This window comes from Zonotrichia albicollis, chromosome 7 (assembly GCF_047830755.1).
Source record: "Zonotrichia albicollis isolate bZonAlb1 chromosome 7, bZonAlb1.hap1, whole genome shotgun sequence".
Classification (NCBI taxonomy): Eukaryota; Metazoa; Chordata; class Aves; order Passeriformes; family Passerellidae; genus Zonotrichia; species Zonotrichia albicollis.
The window spans coordinates 27,986,562-28,006,199 of NC_133825.1; the positions used below are offsets into that span (position 1 = coordinate 27,986,562).

The following is a 19,638-nucleotide window of genomic DNA, read 5'->3' on the forward strand; positions in this document are numbered from 1 at the left end:
TTTGAAATTTCAGAGCTTTCCTGTCTCTGTGTAGGATGCATGCTTGACTTCTGTTATCTTTTTCAGGTGTCACATAATGTACCTCCTATGTAAAGGGAAGGGCTGTACATAAATATTTTGTTTGAAAACAAACCTACATATTAGATTTTTGTTTTACTTCTTTCCTGTCTTTTATTTTTCTTTAAAATGCTTTTCAGACACACTCATGTTGTAGCTTGTCTGTAAGCTTGTCTCCTGTTGAAAATGGCTGTAGTTGTTTGCACTTGGAGAGGACAGGTTTAACACTGAGTCATTGACAGAGAGTTTGCACTGTCTGAAATGAGTTACCTGGTCTTCCTAATAGATAGTGAACAGTCTCTCCTCTTTCACGTCTCAGATGTGTGTGTGTGGTGTCTTTCACTGTGTCTGGGTAGATCTGCTCACCAGGACAGATGCAGGACACTAACACTCAACTGTTGCCTCTTCCTAGGCTCCTTGTCGCACTCAGAATGCAGCAGTCCCAGCTTGATAACTCCTCCCCAGTCACCTCTGAACTTGGAAACGTCCTCCTTCACCAGCAGCCAGTCTCAGAACTCCCTTTCCACATTACCTAGGATTTCCATTAGCCCCGTTTCTGTCGGAGAACGTAGAAAAGATAGGTAAGGCCCCCACATTTTTTGTTTATAATACTAATGTATCTGAGGAAATTTTGTGTTTGTTTATTAGTCTGAAGGAATGTGAACATTTAATTTAAATGAAAAACATAGAGATGTAGAAGTGCATCTCAGGTCCTGTTATTGAATGATTTTTCATTAGAAAGTATGTAAGAGATCTTTTTGTGGATTTTAAGAATAGGTGATTTCATAAAGGTTTTGTTTCTTCCATGTTAGACCAATGGTAACACCAAGTAAGAGCAGTTTAAATTGGAATATACCCTTTCAGTTCAGCTACCTCACATGCTTATTTATGATAGCTTTGTTCTATATTCTAGAAATCTAAACAAAATTAAGACCTAGTAACATCTGATAGCTAAATATCAAGTGCCTTAGCATGGCAGAATACATGCTCCAACCACTGTGCCCTGTTTCCATGTAACCAGATAACATAAAAAATTGAGCACATAACTGAGGAAGAACAGTACAGATGCAGTTTTACTGCAAACAGTACAGAACATATACAGATGCAGTTTCACTGCTCTGACTGATCCCTTTGGCTGTACCTGGACCACTGCTAGTAGCAGCATTTAGTATATGTGTATGTGCTTGTGGAATTGAAATCTAACATGATAGCTTTCTTAAAAACATGTGCTTTGTGTTTAATGACCTTATATCTCACAATGAATATTTCAAAGTTACATTGCTTATAGTATCAGTCTTGGACATCTGTTTTCATTTTATCTTGATCTGGCTAGACTGAATATATGAAAAGGTTTACACAAATTCAAAGCATAGAACAGTAAGACACAAATTTGAATCAGACTTTTATTTCCAGTAAGACAGCTGAGTGCCATTCTGGCGATGTAAAACAGCTCTGATGTGTTGAAATAGATTTATGTCAACTTCAAGATACTTTTGTATGCCTAATTTATGTAACAACACTGACCATAAAAATGTGAATGATAATATTGTGAGGTTATTCTGTATTTTAACTTTTCTGGTGGTAATAAAAAGTTCATAAAATATTACATGAAACTTTTGTCTTGTTTGAAGAATTTGTGACTAAGTTATTGTAGCAGTCATAGAATGTCTTGTATACAAAGAGCAGCTTCATTTGAAAGGAAATATAAAGAGGTTTTTGTGAATTTACATTCTTACTTCAGTGTGACACTTGTAGTACATGTACTCAGCTTCTGTTCTTGTATAAATGTTTCTCTGATTGTCACTTGCAAATTCTGAGTGTCTTTTTTCTTTCTCATGACTAATGATGTGAGTGTTGAGCTGAACAAGCTGGGGTTTTGGCAGTCTGTATCTCTGTGTCTTAGAGCACAAGATACATGTTCTGGTCTGGGAAATAACAATTTTTGTTAATGTTGATCATATTATTGAGTTACTTCCGGGTTCCAGCCCCATCGCTCTTGCTGTGCTTATGTATAAACCATAGTCTGAATTAATTTTCTAAAAATAGTATAATTCTAAGGTATGGTGGTGGGTTTTTAAAACAAAACAAACTATTAAACAGTTCTCAGTTTAGCAAAGTAGCTACTTAAAACTATCTTAAGAAATTTTTTAATTTTGGGGGGTTGTAATAGGCTTTCTGTTTCCCACAAAATACAAATAATTCATTTGGCCTTTACCCAGATAAAATGAATAATTAAATAGATTTTTAAAAAAATCCATGTTTCCATTTATTTATTTTAATTTAAACGAAAATTACAAGACCTCATCAATAAGGACTTTTTACTCCATGTCTAGTGATTCTGGCAGGCAGTCTGAATATTATAGGGAAGTGCTTCACTTGATTTTGATAAAACTGCTTATCAAATAAAATACCTTTTTAATGTTATCCTTTTTTACTTTATTAGTGCTTTGCTGTACAGGCATAATTATCTGTCATTCTGTTCTTACTAGAATTCTCAGATACATTTGTATAGGTTTGATTCCTTCTTACTCCAATCCGAAACAAATTAAAATGGGTGTGGTAGATGAAAAAGCAGAAAGGTACAATAAACAAAGCTCCAAAAGATGCAGTTTTAGTTTTTAGTGCAGAAATAGACCTTGGTGAATTTTGTGACAAGAAGAAACTTCATATAATATTGCTTACACGCTCATAAGTGAATGAAAAAATAATCAGCTTTCTGCAAGCTATCAGAATTTGGTTAATTTAGGTTACATGCAATAAATGTGAGCATCAGTAATAAGTTCACTCCATGGGTAAGCAATTGCTGGGGGCATTACCATTAATGGTGATGTAGATGGCTGAGTTCCAGACTTGCATTCGTGTCAGATATGAGTTTTTATCTCATATGCATTAATATGCTGGCAAACTATTGTGCCTCTGCTGCAGAATGCTACCAAAAAGATCTCTTCAAAGACTGGCAATATGCATGGTTATGAAGCAATGTCCCCTTCCCTCTGTCCCCAGCCCCAAATCCTACTTTTCCCAAAAATACCCTTCCTCAGCCTCGTGCACTTTGGTGGTAGTCAGCGAAGTCCAGTTAACTCTTCTTGCTTCTGAAAAGCACAGTAAAATAGTTTAAGCAGTTAGCACAATTTAGCTAACGTCTATGTGGCATAATGAAATGCTAGGAAAGAAAGCATTCAAATTAATGCATGTCAAATGCAGTATAGTGTTATTAAAATAAAAAATACACCACACCTGGTACCCAAGCTATTTCATTTGCACTGAGCTAAACTGTTAATGCCTGGTGGTGCTTCTTGCTGTGTAGACATTTTAAAGTTTATAATAGTGAAAACCAGGACTTTTTAGAAGGCTACTCTTGGTTTATGCACATCATGGATGGACCAGCCTCATTTGTACAGGTGGATACATCCCAAATATGGGGGTAGGAAAGGGGAAGGTATCAGGGTATTTGTTTGTATAAGCCTTTTTCTTGTTATACTTACTAGTGTCTTACTTCTGTTTGTCTTGTTCTAAGTGTTCTTGTCTTCTCAAATCTTCTGCATCTTTCAGATATCTGTTCCGTAATAGGTCTTTTCTGAGAATCCCTGTGGCTCCTAGGCCTAGGTTCTCATCACTAAGGAGTTTGAGGTTGGCCTGATCTAAGGTTGTCCTTCTCGAGCAGTATTGCGCACTTTGTGCTTTTTTTACGTTTGGATAATTGCCCTGAGGAGAATTTGCATGGTAATTGTAATGCTACCATGCAAACTGCTGTCCTAATGGCTTGAGTTTGTAACTGCTTAATTTTCATTACTAATTTGTGTTTCCCAGCATACAAATATGAAATATTATATTTGTGCTTTGTTGTCCTTTGGTTTACCACCTTACTATTCATTTTGTTTATTTTCACTGGCAATGAAGGCTCCCAGCATTTGTATTTGCAACATATCCTTCTGGAATATGGTTTTACAATGACATATTATATACAGTGGTTCAATTACTTTCATATAATATGCATCTGGAAGCTTCTTTCCTATCAACTTCATGACCATTCTATTTAGAATTCATATTTACCATCATTTTTGGAGCAGTCATGTACCTGGTGTACACTTACTTCTGCCACTGTACATTGCATGGTGATAAAGGAATGCATTTAAGATTGTTGGCAATTAGTGGAGCTTTTTAAGTAACTGTTCAAAGCTGTTTTATTATTACAGTTCAGACAGGCATAAATATTGCATGTAACTTTGGTACTGTGGTGTTTCAAGTGCAATTTTTTCCAACTCAATTTTAAATTTCCTTTTAAAAGGCCCTACATGGAAGAGCCACGCCATGTTAAAGTGCAGAAGGGTTCTGAGCCACTCGGGATTTCCATTGTGAGCGGAGAAAATGGTGGAATATTTGTTTCTAAAGTAACAGGTGGGAGCATTGCCCATCAAGCTGGCCTTGAATATGGTGATCAGTTACTGGAGGTAATTGTTTGCTTCCTATTGCTAAGGTTTGATAAATCTGCTTGTATGACTGCAGCCATATCTGCCTTGCGCAAAGCAACTACGTTGTGAAACCCTGTGCACTGTGAGATGTAGCAAAGGGTACACTCTATTGTAATAGTCCATAATTGTGATTGTTGTGACATTTTCAGGGTTTATGATAAAAATCATGTCTTTTGATGATATCTTCATCTGGTTGATATCTTCATCTTGTCTTATGCAGATGTAATTAAATTTTAAGCTAGTTAGGTTCCATCCTTAATCTTAAACTTCAGTCCCAATCCCATGCTCTGCCTAGTAAGAGCATCTTCAAGCAGCTGGCTTTTACCAAGTTTCATGCTGTTGTTGCTGTGCCATATTCTTAGCTAAGATACCTGGTTAACAATTATTTATGTAGGCTCAATGATGTTTCTGCATACTGTGTTAGATAAACACAGGGAGGAGCCTTTTGTAAAGTACAGAACTGCTTTGTAAGTGTAACATCGTGTTAAAGCACCTTCTGTTGCACAGTGTGTTTCTGATACTAAAATAGACCTGAATAGATCTGATTTTATCTTTAGATTCTGAATTTACTCATACTAGTGATCTGAATCAATTTGTATCAAATCATAGCGTAGCTCAGAATATATATGTCTTTTAAGAGTGAAAGTATTGTTAAGCTCCTTGTCAAGTTACAAAGTATTTGAAAATTATGATTATTCCTTCCAAGGAGTAAACCCTAGAACTCACTGTATAGCAACATTTTCATTCTCCTGTTTTCTCCAGTGGGAATAAGTGAGCATTTAGACATTACTCTAGTTAGGACACTGAAAGAATGAGCTTGCTGGTTTCCATTTGCAAACTTGACATTCTGGTTTGTGCAATTTTCCCATAGTTTAATGGAATTAATTTGAGAAATGCTACAGAGCAACAAGCTCGACTAATCATTGGGCAGCAGTGCGACACCATCACTATTCTGGCTCAGTATAACCCACACATGTATCAGCTTGGCAATCACTCACGGTCAAGGTAAGGCTGGCTAGACCTGGAAAAGACAGCTCTCCTGTCCACACAATTATTTAGCTGATAGCTAACTTCTGTACGCTTAATATGTTTGCAAATGCGAGCACGTGTGTGCTGAAAAGTGTGATTGCTTTGAAAAATAATTGGTGAATGCATGTTTGTCAAAAGAAGAATGCTGGATGCATCAAAATATATTTTCTCTTCTATTTGGGCATAATCCCTAAATATACTAACATAAAATCCAAGATGACTTCTTCCTAGGATTATGAAATTTTAATACTTCAAGTATTTTTTTACTTTTTTTTTCCCAAAATCAGAATTTCCAATGTTAATTAGAGAAGGCAAATGACCTGGTGAAATTAGCCATCCGATTTTGATGCATGATCACACTTCAAAACAGAGCTTTGTCTTTCTCATAGACTTATGGTGAACATATGTTTTTTGTCATGCCCATTTGAGTTATAGGGCTTGGGTTTTATCTCTGTTACTCTAAAATTGACTTACAGCCAAATTAAAAATTTTGAGTGGAAAATATTTGGCATTAACCCACCAGTCTTTTCTTCTGTTTTTTTCCCCTGTCTTAGTTCTCGCTTGGAACCTGTGAGTAATCATTCCACCCCCCAAGGCAGCGGAGCTGCAACGCCTGACAATCATTCCGTAATCGACACTGTGAGTGAGCAGGACGAAGGGACAATGACACCCCCATCCAAACAAACCACTCCAACTACAAGTCCCCGGAATTCCTTAAGGTAGAGAGGGAGACTTCTGTCTTAAAGGAAAATAAATGGTCATGATTCGGATATGAAGGGTATTTAAATCCGGAAGTGTACTCCTGTGAATGCTGTGTCTGGTTGAAATAAGTCAGCAGAAAAGTTAAGTGGACCCCAGGATAGAATTGTACATGTTTTCACACTGTTTCTGACACATGAGATCTGCAAGGAATAAAGAAAGCTTTCTGCAAGATTGGTTTAGTTGGAAAGGTGCTGTTTGTTGTTGAAGACTCTGTCTGTAGGTGACCTATTCTGAGTAATATTTATAAAAATATATATTCTTCAGATGGCAAGTTGATTTTATGCATGGCAACTTTTCCAATTCTAGTACATGTGTTATTTCTTTCTGTTGAAAGGGGCCCCGTGGACACAAACAAAAGGACCCCTGAACCTAGAATTGTTGTTGTTAAAAAATCCCAAGTTGATCTTGGAATCCAGATATGTGGTGGAAACCTGTATGGAATCTTTGTCTCAGATGTAGATGATGACAGCCCAGCAAAAGGACCTGATGGACTGGTCTTGGGTGACATGATACTTGAGGTAAGCAGTGCACTGTCTGCAGTGCACTGGCTAATGGCTGAGATGGCATAAAGAGGGAGGTGCCAAGTGCTGTGCTGTCCCACAGTGTGGAAAGGTCTGTGAGTGTGGAGTTCCTGCCCCAAAACCTAGGTAAGAATGGTCAGAAAACAAACTTGAATTTTGGCTCTTGCAGCACATGAGGAGCTCGATGATGTGAGCCTGGAGTACTGTCACTGTTGATGGCACAGGATGCCTCAAAGTTGAAAGGACTCCCATATGTCTGCCTGTAATTACTAACAACTGCTCCCTTAATCCAAATGGGAAGCTTTGAATCCCATGGCTGTATGTAGGAGAGAGGCAAGGATGTGAAAGGGGCTGTGAAACAGAGAACAATATTGGTCTTATCACTATGAAATTCCAAAGAGATTTTGGGGAAAACCATGTATTGTGTCTTTGACTCTGCTTTCTGTATCTGAAATGAGAATATTTATCTACTTGTCAAGACTGTTAAATCTTTATGAGCTTTTCAGATACAAGTGAGCACCGAGACTCTCCCTTTGAACTTCTAGTGTCCAGATTTTGCTTTGTAATCATGTTTGACTTCCTTCAGACCACTTGCTATCCCTAAAAATAATAATTTTTTCAGTGTGAATTTTATGATTCTCAGCTTACACTTGGGAAAACTTTCTCAAGAAGTGCTCTCTCACAGTACCTGTCTGCTGTTTGCACTTGAGTTTTGTTTTCCACTACAATGTCTCAGTCTCTTGCTAGACATCTGAAGGTGCAAACTGTAGTTGAGTTTTAAGTGACAAGACAAATATAGAAACTGCAAGTGAGAAAAACCAACTAATTGTGCATGTTTTACAAGCTCACCTACTTCTATGGCTTGTTGAGTACAATTTCACATCTAAAGGTTTATTTTTGTGTTTTGCAGTACGGGTCCATTGACATGAGAAATAAAACAGCTGAAGAAGCTTATCTTGAAATGTTGAAGCCTGGAGAAAATATCAAAATAAAGACTCAATATAGGATAGAAGAGTTTAATAAGATAAAAGACCTTCCTGGAGATGGATTCTACATCAGGTATTTGAGCATGACTGGTAATGACAGCATAAGGCTGTTAGGAAATACTGCCATGTTTTTTTAAATTTGAAATTTACTGATTTATCCAGCTATTCCCTCACAGCAAGTACACAGTCTAGTATAGCAAGTCTCTCTCTCACATTTCACTCACATCCTGAGATGTAGAGAATGCCACTAATCTGTTAACTTTTTTCTGAAAAGAGGTGTTCTTCCCTTGAGTTGATAGAGGCCAGTTGCAGAGCCTGTTTGTCTTCCTTTCCAGAGCACTTTATGACCGTGTGGCAGAGATGGAGCAGGATTTAAGCTTTAAGAAAGATGACATTTTGTATGTGGATGACACTCTACCACAGGGAAATTTTGGTTGTTGGATGGCTTGGCAGCTAGATGAGAATGCTCAGAAGCTGGAAAGAGGACAGATTCCCAGTAAATATATGTAAGTGACCTCAGTTACAGGATTCATCTTTAAAAAGTATTTGTTTTTACAAGTCTGACTAGTGAGATGCATAAAAGACTTGCTTGCTTCTGTTCTTTCTGGAAGATTGTAATACTTAGATATGTCATTTTAAGGATGGCATTCTTTAATATACATTATTATATATATTATATATATTGCTGTATCAAGTTGGTTTTAATGCTGCTAAATAGTAAACTAGAAATGACAGTGTCCTGGGGCACATCAGGCACAGCATCACCAGCTGTGATACTGTCAAAAGTATTAAAAATATAACTTTAAATACCAGCCATTTTGTGTGTTTTATTCTAGGATGGATCAGGAGTTCTACAGGAGACACAGCATGTCTGAGGCTAAAGATGAAAACAGTTCATCTAAGACATTGTCAGCAGCAGCAAGGAGGTCATTCTTCAGAAGAAAGCATAAACATAAGCGAAGTGGTTCCAAAGATGGAAAAGATTTATTGGCTCTAGATACAATCAGTACAGACTCGATTCCTTTCTTGGATGGCAAGTACCTTTGTTATACTTGGGAGGGTTTTGCCTTTACTTCTCTTTCATTTTTAAGAAGGTGTAGCACAGCGCAACAAATAATGTTACTTTCTAATAGCTCTGAATACAAATGGTGATCATTATCTCCAATAAGAATTTTTTTTTGTATTAAATTAGAGGCCAGTGTGTTTCAAAATATTTTCCTAATTTCTCCCTGAACCTATTAGCATTACTATTTCATTTGGAGAGGGAGATTATTTTTTAAGCATGATTTTGATCTTTCTTCCAACTATTGAATTTCAGTCCAGGTTGCTTAGTCTAGACAGAAATCCGGTGCACCACTCAAAGTCTTCTCTTTTATTTCTTCACTCCTTTAGAAAAATCATGTTGGTTACAATGCTTACTACCTTGTAAGAGCTCAACAAATCAAGCCAGATATACCAAATATTGTGTATTGTTTACACTTTTAGGGATGATTGGGGAAGGTGAGGAATTCAATTTTTTTAATTGAACAACAGGTTCAGTTAGAAAAATCTCTAGTTTCAGCTGTCAAGTGGAAAAACTTCAATAATGACTGACCGTATTTTGCCATCCCTTTGCCATCCCTTGCAGAGGAGGTCTTCTCATAATTCTTATAATGATGCTTCTGCTATTTTGATGAATGCCTGGAAATGTAAGCTTTTACAAATAAATATCTTCTGTGTGTGTAGATTCTGCAAGTTTGGCTTATCAGCGTGTCCAGAAAGTGGACTGTACCTCCCCTAGGCCTGTTCTGATTCTAGGACCTTTACTTGATGCTGTGAAAGACATGCTGGTCAAAGAATCCCCTGGAAAATTTTGCAGATGTCCCCTTGGTAAGTGTGCCAATACAACTATTTTAGCCATGCTTAGAATACACAATAGTAACATCTGTATAAATCAACAAAATGTCAACACAAAGACGGATTACACCCCAAGAATCTGGCTTTGCAGACCTTGTCGTCTCAGCCTTTTTCTGTGCCTAAGGAACAGTAATGAAAGGGGCTCTCTTCTGTGCAACAGAGGTTATGAAAGCTTCCCAGCAAGCCATAGAGCGGGGTGTGAAGGATTGTCTGTTCATCGATTACAAACGGAGGAGTGGACATTTCGATGTGACAACTGTAGCTTCAATAAAAGAGATAACAGAAAAGGTGAGTCAATTTTAATGCTGTAGTTCTTTGTACAATTTACATACTTATGTTGGGGGGTGGAAATTATGTTAGCAGTGTCATCCTTTAAGATATTCAGGGAACTGTTCCGCACGTTGCTAAATAAAGTAAAACTTAGCTTACTTTTGCATGTGACTATTTAAAATGAGCTCACCTTTATAGAAACTAGAAATGTTCTTATTCTTTTACAGTATTACTAAATAAAGTTAGAAATAATGTTCTTAAATTCCATGCTCTATCACCTCCAAAAAAAGGATTTAATTTTTTAAACTATTCCATTTAATGCAATCATATAGAATATAAACATCATCATAATCCTGGAGACGGATGTTTACCTGATGTCTGTTCGCTGCTTACAGTTTTCAATCAAACCACATGGAAAGTCCTACTAACACTTGTGTTTGCTCATGATTTCTGAAAGAGAAAATTAATAGGAATATTTAAACTTTGAAAAAGTGTAATGCATATATTTCAATCTAAGTTTTCCTGCTATAAGTTCTTCAAGTATGTTTTTTTTCTATCAATGCATGCTTTTGGTACTGTGAATGCTATTTCTTGCAACTTTTCATCTATTATCTTTTGTTATAAATCCTTTGGGTACAATTTGCTCAGTAGTCCCAAAATGCTATATGTATGGCAAAATTGTTGGGTTATGATTTAAGTAGGGGAAGAAATGGGGGATTTGCATGTGTGCTTGTGCTTTTTAACTGAATGAGTGTTTTGCATTTACATTTGATCTTAGGATTGTCATTGTCTGCTTGACATCGCTCCTCATGCCATCGAACGGCTCCACAGTGTTCATATCTACCCTATTGTAATTTTTATTCGCTACAAAAATGCTAAACAAATCAAGTAAGTCTGTGAGGGGTATAGTTCAGGGATGTTTATTCTACCTTAAAATAAGTCTAAGTTTACCTTTATTGTTTATTTCATCCTAGCCATTTTAAATCTCTTAGGACAGCCAGGGAGATCGGCTTAGTTGGTCAGAGCCTGGTGCTAATAACACCAAGGATGTGGGTTCTATCCCTGTGTGGGCCACTCACTGAAGAGCTGGGCTCTGTGATCCTTCTGGGTCCCTCCCAACTCAGAACATTCTGAGATTCTGTAAAATGGGGAAAATAGTCCTTATAAAACCCACTATGAGGTATAGGGTCTTAACTTCATTTGGGTTGCATGACAATTAAGTGAATCTATCAAAGAAATCCATAGAGACCAAACTGAATTTCCTCTAGGGGGATCTTTCCTGCTAACCTTTGTGGTACATTGTAGGACTGATATGGGCGAGATCCATTGACATGTTGACCATGAGAAAGAGCTGTTCTTCTCCTTCTTAGAAGGGCCAAGAGTATGGGTGCAGTGCCAATTGATTCATAGCCTCAGCTTTCCCACCTTCATTCTCCAGTAAACAAAGCAAGGGAAGTCCCCTTTTGCCACATTGTGCATATACTGTGGTCTTCTCAGGCTGTGTTCTTTCAGTAATTGTGAAATTCCTGTTTGAATATAGCCAGGAACAGAGCACAGGACGAGCAAATGCCAGTCCCCCCCCCCCCGATGTTTGAAAAAGCCTTCACACATTTTGATAGATTGATTTGGCAAGAAGGGAAATCATCTCCCAACGTGAATATTGAGGAACATTTTGCTAAAAAATCTTATACTTGTGCTGTCTTTGTATCTAAAGTTGAAGACTTCTTATATTCTTAATCTGTAGGCAAATTTGACTACTATCTATTTCATAAAGAAGATAAGTATCACTACTTTAAAGTACAAACAGGACATAGAGCAATGAGGTGTATTTCATTACCACTATAGGATTGTGATAAATGGAACTGTCATGTCTTGACCACCTTTGGAAGTGAAATTGTGACCAGTACAGCTGTTTCCTTTTTTTTTGAAAGGGACAATGGTCAAACTAGTCAAGCAAGGATTTCTGACAGTCATCAGTATAAGTCGCACATTTTGTCTGCCTGTTGTGTGCACCAAAAGTTTGTCCAAACACCCTTTTTGATATAGCACAAGCTCTGTTGGCATTCTCAGAAATGCACCACAGCAATGATAGGTTAGTTTAGTAATTATATTTTTAAGTAATTATTTTGGCATTTGTATTTCTCTGTTTTTTCATCTTTTATTTTCAAGAGCTTGTGTAATAGAAAAGAGGCATCTCAAAAATGTGTCATAGATAGGATAACATGAAAATACTAACTTTACTTGGTGCTTGATACTTCACAAGCCCTTACAAGAGTGATACTTGTGCCCAGCTTTGTGTAAGGAGTACTGGCATGTATATGACATGATGATCCAATTTATATGAACTGGATAAACTTATATTCTTTCTTCATCCACTGCCTCCCAGTCTCTGAAACTTTAAAGAAATACCACCTCAGTCTGAGAGCACATAAATTTATTAGCACTGAAATGATCCCGATGACTGTTGATGCTGCTGAGACACAGTAGATGGCACTCTGGGCCTAGGAGTCTGCTTGCGTGTGAATTAGCCTTTCCTGTTTGCCCAACTAGAGGCACTCTTTTCAAGTCCATAAAAAAATTACTCTTATACAAGGTGTTTCTTTTTTTTTTCTCTTTTGTTTGTTTATTTTTTCAGAGAGCAAAAAGACCCAATCTTCCTGAGGGACAAAGTTACACAAAAGCATTCCAAAGAACAATTTGAGACAGCTCAAAAAATAGAACAGGAGTATAGCAAGTACTTTACAGGTTAGTATTTAATAAAACTTTCAGTAGGAACACAGTGGTAATTTAATCCATTTGCATTTTAATTCAAGAGATCAATGTCCTTTCAATGAGCAGCTTGGTTTTTTCATTCTGCCTTCCCTTTTGACTAACTCTTATTCTCTTATTTTACCAGAAGAGGAAATGTCAAGATAGAAATCTCCTTTCTTCTGAATATTAGAATGTTATGATCTAAAGAGATTCTGAAAAGGTTTTATTACTAGCCAGTAGTATAGAAAGTATGGTCAGGATTTGATGATTTCACATAGTGTTGTCAGTGTTATACCATGTAAGGAGTAGAAGAGTTTTCTAAATTGTGAAAATCAATCAAAACAACAGGAACTCCTGGTAGTTTAAACTAACAAATTATAATTTCTAAAGGTCCTTTCTAAACTCAACCTCCCTTCTGTTATTGTGTGATTTTGATTTGTGAGACATACTTTAAATGTTTCAACAATGGAAAAAAAAATGTCCAAGGCTTCTTGAGCATGCATTGGAATTTGGAATAATTAAATTCAACTTTAGAAGCCTTTTTAACTTCATAAAATTATGAAATCAGTCTTGGATTGTAGTATTTTTACTGGAGAAAAAAAACCGAACAGTGTTTGGAGATTCTCTGTTCATTTCAGAGTATATTTCCCTGTGGTTCCACATAGCTAGAATTTTATCCCCACTCTTTTGAATGTATCTTGATGTTCGTGGCAACAAAATTTAAAAAGAACTAACACCCTATTAGCCAAAACCTAACCTTTCATCTCCTGAACAATGGGATTCTTACAAAAATATTTTGAGGCATAACTGCCAATGCGGAGAGACAAAAGGGTGTGTTTAGTTTAGAGCTCTCTCAGTGGATCCTGAGAGAAGCCATGTGTTCTCAACAAAATGTTATATAATAGCCATATAAATGTTTTTTTACATGGTGCATACTAAACCTACAGAGAACTTGACATGCACATGGCCAAATTACATCACCACATGTTATCTTTTGCTTCTTGTTTAGGCATTTGTGGCATTTTAGTCTGAGAGTCTTATGTGTGTCTTCTCACATGCCCTGTGGGAAGGGCCTCCTTCTGTTGGTGCCTCTGTGCTGTGGGCTCCAGCTGTCATCAGCACTTCCAGATGCTGGTAGTCAGAGAGGGTTGGTGTTCAAATTGCACTGCCATTGAAGTTTGTTGAAGTTATAATACTGTACATGAAATAAGCCTGTAGATAGTATCTAGATAGATATAGGCATGGTTTATCTATTAGGTTAGTCATGGGGCTATAGGTCATACTCTTTAACTGCTTCATGGAGTTCAGTTTTTGACTAATGACTTTCAAGTTGGCTTTGTTTCCTCTACCAAGTTGTGGATACAGTGTGTAATCTGAATCACTTCTTGCCTGCTGTTTGTCATTTTTCATAGACCTTTTCAGTTACTGTGTTCTGTATCTGAAGTCACCTGACATGATTAACTGTAGTATATATTGCAGAGCCAGATACTATATATTTGTGTGACATCATATTTTCTCTTCTCAAAAAGAAAAATTATGCCTTAAGCTGTGTAAGACTTTCCATAATTTTTCAGCATTAGTGTTAGCTGCAGCCAGAGGCTTTGCTGGCTGACATATTTCTTAAGTCAAAAAGTTCCTCCGTTTTTAAGTATTGAGGACAGTATGTTGTCCTCTCATATGTCAGTGGTGGCATTTTACTTTTTATGTTTAGCAAGGGTAGAATAAAAGGTTTTCATTTATCTTGTGAATTGATTTTCAGGGAGTTGCTTGCTGTTGGCGTTTTGTTCCTTGAATCTGGTTGACGATAAGAATTGGAGTAGCAACCACTGCTGTTTTATTTAGCTCAGCAATCTGTGAGCTGCTCATAATTTACTTCTAATATTTGTAAATAGTGTCTAGTTGCTACAGCTATAGTCTCTATGTATATTACCCCGTAAATAAAAAACTCTAAACACCACATGTTGAACAGAGGTTTATTATAGCAGGTTCTGACCATCTTTAGACTTAAACTTTGCCACCTGATGCCTCTGAAAATAGTACATGGAGGCTACTTACAAAACAGTTGTCTTAGCTGATTATAGCCATCAGTTCCTTGACTTCCCTGGATTGTTTTAGGAGCTAGCAGAAGAAACTGTGTATTGAATGCTTGACCTCTTTGCTCTGTTTATTTTTTTTAAATAGAGACATGCATCTGTCAGATGCTGAGTTGACTTGCTTAATTCTGATCTGTTGATAAACACTTCGGAGATAAATGCAGAAGACTGTTCTTGGTAATTACTCATAACTGTTTGCTCTCATCTCATTTGTATGTGGGGTTTCCTTTTCTGCAGGCATTGTCCAGGGAGGAGCCCTTTCAAGCATTTGCACTCAGATTATGACAACTGTCGACCAAGAACAAAACAAGGTCCTGTGGATCCCAGCTGGCCCACTGTAGATTTATTTTGCTGTGAAACTACTTTCAGATGTAAATAACCAACTAACTTTCTACCCAATGGACTCAGTTCATTTCTGTCTTTATAAAGATATCCATAAGTGATTTCTGTTTTGTGAAGGGGAATGATAACACTGAACACACGAGGACCTGACGAGGCATGTGGGAAGGGTAGATCATCACTTCACCGAGCTTGTCTCTCACATTGTACGTGTACACGACAGGTTGTCACGAGGGTGGTGACCTGTGTGTACTTGTCCATGAGTAATGAATTTACCAATGCTGCAAAACCCTGTAGAATGACACGTTTACAAAAACCTTTTCAGAGTATTTGGTTCTTGCTGTTTACTTGAATGTCGTTTTGTTTTGTTCTTTTTTTAACTCTGTGTCCTTTCACTTAATGAGGTAACTCTCCAAAATATAGTGAAATTTCTTGGAATGAGCGGACAGTTTATGCGCAATGTGACTCTTAGTTACAATTTTGACCATTTCTAAGCACATTGTTGACTTGACAACCAGGTAATAATGTGGGATTGAATCGGTACGTCTTGGGAGTAAGCTCAAAAGGAAGTACACTCCTACACAGGGCAGACCACTGTTTGTATCCTGTCAATGCTTGTCTGTCAAAGATGTCGTTTCTTGTTTTATGCATGAAGCTAATATTTAAACATCATAATGTATCTAAGCAATCCAAGTTTAACATGTGTTGACAAGTAATAATTTTTGGTTGTTGGGCCTGGATTAAGTACAGGTGGGGTAGAGTTATAAACTAGGCCTAGCATGCTGTGTTCTGTCACTTTTAGATACTGTAAATATGGAAAGCTTATGTTGGTGCAATTTTGCAGGGTAATTCTTAAGCTTTGTACTTCAGTGTGTAGCATTCACATAGACTGTTTTTATTTAAGAGCAGACACAGTTTTAGGGCTTTGGTTAAAAGCCTTTAGAAAGGTACTAAATTGTTAGTGTTTTCACTGTCAAAAAATAAGTGATGGTTTAGTTTTGGTTGCAATACTTATTTACCTGTTGTACCAAACTCTATTATATCGGTTCCCTTTTTGTTTTTTTGCACTTCTGACTCTGTGTTCCTAACACAGGTTTTGTACCTGTTTCTTCTGTCTCTTGTGCCATGTTTCCTGGGTACTGTATTTTAATTGTTTTTAAAATATTATTTGAGTAGACTCGCTTCTCAGTCACTGTTTCTAACATTTCATTATGTAGGGTTTCTAATTTTACACTACAAGCTGTAATTTTGCTTCTGTTTGCAGCTTTTATAATTAAAAAAAGGGATTCTTCACAGTTCTTCAAGAAAGATCTGGTCCTAAATTTAAATTCTGTTTTACAGTTGGTATTTTATAGTTCAAAATACTTTTTATAGTATTTATGTAGTTATACACTATAGACAGTGTTCTGAACTATAAAAACATCTAAAATATATGTAGTATTATACCATACTATTATAATACTGTATATATAAATTAAAAAATGTTAAATTGAATGGGTTAATTAGTAGTTGAAGTACTTCTCATGGTGAGGGACAGAAGCTGTTTTTTGTTTATCTCAAATTTTTGTTTGTTTTGTTTGTTTTTTAAAGTTCGAGATCATAGTAGACTCCAGTGGTACAACTGAAACAGACAGGTACTGTTCTGACATGGATTTTTCTGTACTAAATGAAAATGTCACTTTGTATCAAAAAAAAAGTTGAAGAAACTGATTGCTAAATAAAGTTCAATTTCTGTAACTTGACTTGTGTGTAACGGGTGCATAGAGCTCATGCTCTTCTTAACTGTGTTTAGTTGAGTCCTCATGTGAGGTTTGAATTTCTGACTAAAATTGGTATACCCACCTGATAGTTTCAAATACCCGCTTTGAGAAGAACAAGTGTGTTTTCTGCTGTTGCCTATCCTTGGATGTATAAATACCAGAGACGTTCACAGACTGTACGACCCGAGAAGTTAAAAAATGTTAACACAAACCAACATTTATGTTCTGGCCCATTGGTGTTAAGGATTTCAAAAGGAAATGCAGCTGATTTGGATGGAGGCTTTAAGTGAAGAATGAGTCTATCACTGATATTTTCAGGGGAGTGTCACTGGGGAAAAGTGAGAATATTTGCTCAAAGGCACATTGTAGAATCCTCTCAGTTTTTACACTTGTGACAGTCCAGTCTCTTTTGTTCATTGAGTTATGCAAAAGCCTAGGGAAGATAATTATGTACTAACTTTTCTGCTTTATCAGTTTCTTTATTCTCAGATGCCAGATAGTCATCTTCAGCATGAACCCAGGTTGTGGATGGACAAGTCTTGTAATCTGCACAACTAGTAATAGCCTTTAGTCATAAGGACTTGCACCTTACCTGCTCTTGAAAAAGCCACACCATGGTAACAGCATCTAATAGGGGATGAAGAAAATGAGAACAGGCAGGTTCTGGCAGGTAGGTGACAGCCATACATTGCATATCTTCTGAGCACAACCAAATAGAACTGAAGTCATGAGTGAACACTAGGAGGAGATGCCCTTAGCTCAGATCAGGAGTTTCCTGATATACCGTGTTTTTTTATAATATTACATGCCAGACATAGATTTAGCCCTTGTTCTGGAAAGAGTAATTCTGCCCAGGTGTTTAAATAAAGAATGTAGTTATGTGGATATTTTTAAAGGAGTTGCAAAATAATAGCATTAGAAACAAAAAGTCTGAAAATTTCACCCTTATTCTTACAAGCCACAGTTGGCCATTTGTGGCTGCAGGTAGAATTAACTAGAAATAAAAATCTTTGAACTTTATTTTTCCACAGCTAAACTGACATAAAAATGTCTGAAGATACTGCAGCCCATATATATGATTTGTTGTTGACAAACATCTACTTCCTTTCAAATCTCTACATTCTATTCACATTGGCCTGAATTGCAGGGCAAGTGTTTGCCTGATCCAAAATTACCCTGTGACAGCTGCCAACCTCTCTGCCTCAGACAAGGGTTCTTTTTCAGTGCCTGATGAAGTTGGAGGCCACATCCTAACCCTTTGTTGTGAATGCAAACATTGCCTTAAGCAGTCTTGAACAGCTCTCCTAGGTCTGTCTCTGGTGGATGTATTCGTGGTTAAAATACCATCTTGTAATCTTTTCTAGACTTATGTTCAAGACTCCATGTAATTTCTACAATTCTGTGCCTGCACTTCACATGGACAGCTTCTGTTAAAGTAGACTAACACTAGAGAAATATGCACTGGCTTGGAAACTAAAGAGAATACCATGAGAAATACAGATACCCACTAGAGCAGACTTTGGTCTTGTGCAATAGCTAGTGAAGGCTCCAGAACTGCCGCAGAAGCTGAACAGCAGAAAAAGGGTGCTTGGCCTCTTGTAGATTTTCTTAGGGTGCTCTGCCTGTGAGTGTGAGAGTTTCTTACTCATTCGATTGGGTTTTTTTCCAATGTAAACTTGTGTGTCGTTTTGTGTAGAAAATGGCTGAAAAAGTACATTTTTGATAACATCTGGTAGTAAACTTATTAGCTGTTCAGTTTGTCATTTCTCTTTGAATACAAATATATGCTTTTGCTAACACAACACAGATGATGTGAGCGTGAATCCAAAACCCAGGTGAACAGGGGATCCTATTACTTAGGTGTGAAAGTACCAGCTTAATCTGGGATTGGTCAGCTCTGTTTGCACAAACAATTCCTTACAAGTTTTTGTAAGAGTAGTTGTTTTTACAGTATCTATAATTTTAGGTGAGGACTGGAGCTTTATATTTAGACAACTTCATCAGTTGTCTGTCTACATGGATCCTTTTCTTGAGGCAAACTGTGGTTAACTGTGGAAGCAGACTGTGACTAAAGAAATTTAAAACATTGTCAGTTCTGCCATTATCTTGTAGACTTCCAGTGTGGAAGATGTTTTGGATGATTTAATTTTTTAAAAAATATTTATTTAATCTTATTACTTAACTCACTTGAAAAACAGTGAGAAGAGGTATATTAAAGTTTTTTCAGATTTCCTTAGATCTCATTTAATTAAGCAATTTTAATTAATTTTCCTCTACAAAATGCACCTGTTAAAGATGAAGAGGTTTTATCCTCCTGTGTGAAGTGTGAATTTCTAGGTAATATTTTTAACACAGATGTACATACAGGTTTTTAAAATATGAGTCTTTGTTCTAAAAATTTTCAGATTCTAAAAATGTAGGAGGGAAAATGGAAGAGATATAATAACTGTTTCAAGAATCAAATCATAAAAATCTTAGTACTATATAGCCTAGTTACTTCATATTATGGGGAATTATCTCTCATTGATATGTTTTATTAACAGTACATCATATGCTGAATGTGTGTGTTCACCAAGATATTTTCTGTGCCTACCATATTGAAGAATATAGCACCAAGGGCTGAGGAAGCTTTCAAAGATGCAGTATCTTCATTTTTCCTTCACTGGCTCACACTTTCAAGTGTCCAACAGTGCTGCTACTGC

At 36.8% G+C, this 19,638-nt stretch overlaps 1 protein-coding gene across 6 annotated transcripts in view; it reads left to right on the top strand.

Moving 5' to 3' along the window:
• Nucleotides 1-16,918, top strand: part of DLG5 (discs large MAGUK scaffold protein 5) — a 96,336-nt gene extending 79,418 nt beyond the window's left edge. For 2 of the 6 annotated variants that reach the window (XM_074544752.1, XM_074544753.1), the window contains exons 21-34: nt 470-638; nt 3,610-3,687; nt 4,346-4,508; nt 5,401-5,534; nt 6,113-6,277; nt 6,655-6,838; nt 7,752-7,900; nt 8,163-8,333; nt 8,664-8,860; nt 9,553-9,696; nt 9,884-10,011; nt 10,772-10,881; nt 12,629-12,738; nt 15,075-16,918. In XM_074544752.1, the coding sequence (XP_074400853.1) occupies nt 470-638; nt 3,610-3,687; nt 4,346-4,508; nt 5,401-5,534; nt 6,113-6,277; nt 6,655-6,838; nt 7,752-7,900; nt 8,163-8,333; nt 8,664-8,860; nt 9,553-9,696; nt 9,884-10,011; nt 10,772-10,881; nt 12,629-12,738; nt 15,075-15,178 (2,006 nt within the window). In that variant the 3' untranslated portion in view covers nt 15,179-16,918. The remainder of the gene's footprint in view (nt 1-469; nt 639-3,609; nt 3,688-4,345; nt 4,509-5,400; nt 5,535-6,112; nt 6,278-6,654; nt 6,839-7,751; nt 7,901-8,162; nt 8,334-8,663; nt 8,861-9,552; nt 9,697-9,883; nt 10,012-10,771; nt 10,882-12,628; nt 12,739-15,074) is intronic. The other 4 variants (XM_074544754.1, XM_074544755.1, XM_074544757.1 and 1 more) reach the window with 3 other exon arrangements.
• Nucleotides 16,919-19,638: the final 2,720 nt, after the last annotated feature.